Source organism: Polistes canadensis, unplaced genomic scaffold (genome assembly GCF_001313835.1).
Source record: "Polistes canadensis isolate GaletaPanama2010 unplaced genomic scaffold, ASM131383v1 scaffold_446, whole genome shotgun sequence".
Lineage (NCBI taxonomy): Eukaryota > Metazoa > Arthropoda > Insecta > Hymenoptera > Vespidae > Polistes > Polistes canadensis.
The window spans coordinates 65,343-68,064 of NW_014569993.1; the positions used below are offsets into that span (position 1 = coordinate 65,343).

Sequence of the window (2,722 nt, forward strand, 5' to 3'; positions counted from 1 at the left end):
CAAACAAAAAGACTCGCTATCGCCTAAACAAATAGAAAGGGAGAAGTATCCTTTTCTTTTCTCACTCGCACTCGCATTCACGACCGAGAGAACCCAAGATAGCGCACACTAGCTCGCTCGCGTGTAAAAACAGACGAAGATACGGGGCTTGGTCCCCACTCTTACAATCACGTTTTAGCAATATTTCTCGCTTATTTTTGCAAATACGAACATAAACTTTGCAACATTTTTTATGTATTTTGCAATTSTCTACAACTTTTGTTTGAAACTTTTTTCGATTAAATGCCTAGATTCTAAGATATGGCCATTTTTTATCCTTTTTACCCTTTTTCTCAAATATATATTTTAAAAATTTTTGTATATATTTATGCAAAAATATATCCTCTATTCGATTCAGCGTCATCGAATTATCATTATATTAAATTTTTCACAATTACCGGAAGAAATGGAAATTTGCTTCTTTTTGACTGGGCTAATTCTCGATAGACGGAATTATACTCCGATGATCTGCACATAATTCAATTAGTTGCACAAGTTCTAATAGTGTTTCTGATAGTTATACAGGGTCCAAGCGCCACACTTATCCTGGACGACTGTACAATTACACTCGGTTTGCAAAAGTCTAGTGCTGTGTATGTTTTGAATGCTACTTCTACGAACTTCGAACGTGCTTTTCTGAAAAAGATATATTTAGGTAAGTTTAATATTCACATATTCTTATATTCTTTTTTGACCATTTATACAGTCTACATCAAATATTCCAATAATTGTATCATAGTCGCCAATACTTAAATAATAAAATAAATTGTTGACTAGTGAACTATTTATGGACAAGATCGAGATATGCAACATATGCGATAAAGCACTGGAGTGTGCTACGTTAAAAGTCGTCGCCGTTAAAAAAAGGGGTCTGAGGTCATTTGTTGCGAAAAGCAAAGAAATTGGCGATAGAAAATGGAAGATTTGGAGCAGACATACCTCGGTTCTCGTGCATACCGCGTGCCGCAATATATACTCAAAGGCAACAATCAAAAATGTGGCCGCAAAAGCAGCAAAACTGAAAGCTTTATCGACATCTTCTGCTGAAACACCTAGTACGTCAGCGAGGATTTCTGAATCGCCGCTCACGAAAAATAAATTCAATTTCCGTGACTTGTGCTTAATATGCGCAAAGCCATGGAAGGAAAAGAACAAGCAAGGCTCCGTGATACATAACGACTATATGAAGGTAAAGCTCCTCAATATAGCTAAACAGCGAGACGATGACATAAGCATCGATGTGCAACATCGATTGAAATATGTCAATTCTTTAGTTGCTGTGGGCGCACGATATCACAACAAATGTTACGTGCTGTTTTTGCTAATCCCAACCGACACGTCGAATCGTACTTCAGAAACAAAAAATATGGACTCGGATTTTCAATTCATTGCGGAGCATATAAAAAATTCGCAAAAAGGAACATTCACAGCAAATGAATTACTGTATCTTAAAGGTAGCAGATGTTTTTCACAAGAATTTTTGTATCGAAAACTGAAAGAATATTTTCGAGAAGATATCTACATTTTGCGGCGACAAGGCCATGTAACATTGATCTTATATAAATGCTTCAGTGTGTCCGATGTATGTGGAATATGGTATCGTAATCCGAATTCCCTCAATATCAAGCAGCAAGAAGCATTAGTAAACGCAGTAACAGAGATCGTCCGAAAAACTATCAAGAATGAATGAGCAGGAAGACGATTCCTACATGGAGTACCATTTATAGGTATATTTAGTATTTCATAAAAACTCCGTCTCATCTTATTTTCGTTGAATGTTCGTCCCATCATTGAGTGAAACATAATATTAATTTAAAAAAGAAATCACCTAGTACAATTAGAAAAATAAAACCATTTCATTTCTTTACAATTTCAGAAATACCCAAATTTATTGCAATTTACACAGTTCGCGACTAACTTTGCCTTCATTATATTCTATATACAAAAATATACAAATCAATTTTTCTACTTCTAAGGTATGTCCCACCACGGGCACTGGTGTAACCTTGAAGTGGGAGTTGCTGTTACAATAGGCAGGTAGCTGTCAACAATCTTCGGATACTTGTCAACGGAGTGAAACTCCGTGATCGCAAACAAATATCTCTCTCTTTTAGGACAATGATTAAAATATATGTCTTAGTTGTTTGTTGCTATATTAAAGAATAAAATATTAACTCCAATTCAAGTAATAAATCTTCTTTTATCTTCGTAAGATGGTAAAAATGTATAGCTTCAAATATTTTGTAATATTTTAATTTTCTGTATATAAATAGAAATTTAGAAATGTAAAAACAATTTGTATAACTTAAGGATAGAAAAACTTAAAAAAAAAATTTCCACCACATAGAATCGAATAGTAACTAACCCGCGTGAGAAGCAGAGACGATACTACTTATCCTACCGTGCCATTTCAAAAAAATTCCATTTATTTCGTATAATTTTTATTACATAGCCCAGTCAATAAATGGAAAATGATGCCCGGAAAGCTGCCAGGGTGAAAAGTTGATATTTATGGTAATTCGACGACGTCGAATCGAATAATGCTAATTTTTTTGCAATTGGATGGCGCAAATCCGAGAGAAAAGGTAAAAAAGGGTAAAAAACAGCCGTATCATAGAATCTAGGCATTTAATCGAAAAAAGTTTCAAACAAAAGTTGTAAATAATTGAAAAATACATAAAAA

At 34.3% G+C, this 2,722-nt stretch overlaps 1 protein-coding gene across 4 annotated transcripts in view; it reads left to right on the top strand.

Annotated features, from left to right (window-relative positions):
• Positions 1–2,722, top strand: part of LOC106792478 — an 11,264-nt gene that overhangs the window by 3,446 nt on the left and 5,096 nt on the right. The window contains exons 2-5 of one of the 4 annotated variants that reach the window (XR_001382300.1): positions 557–694; positions 817–1,493; positions 1,612–1,766; positions 2,016–2,324. Coding sequence is in view for 2 of the 4 variants with exons in the window: in XM_014758912.1 (XP_014614398.1) it covers positions 827–1,729 (903 nt within the window). In the remaining 2 variants the exon portion in view is untranslated. Of the gene's footprint in view, positions 1–556; positions 695–816; positions 1,767–2,015; positions 2,325–2,722 lie in introns of those variants that run through there. The other 3 variants (XR_001382299.1, XM_014758912.1, XM_014758913.1) reach the window with 3 other exon arrangements.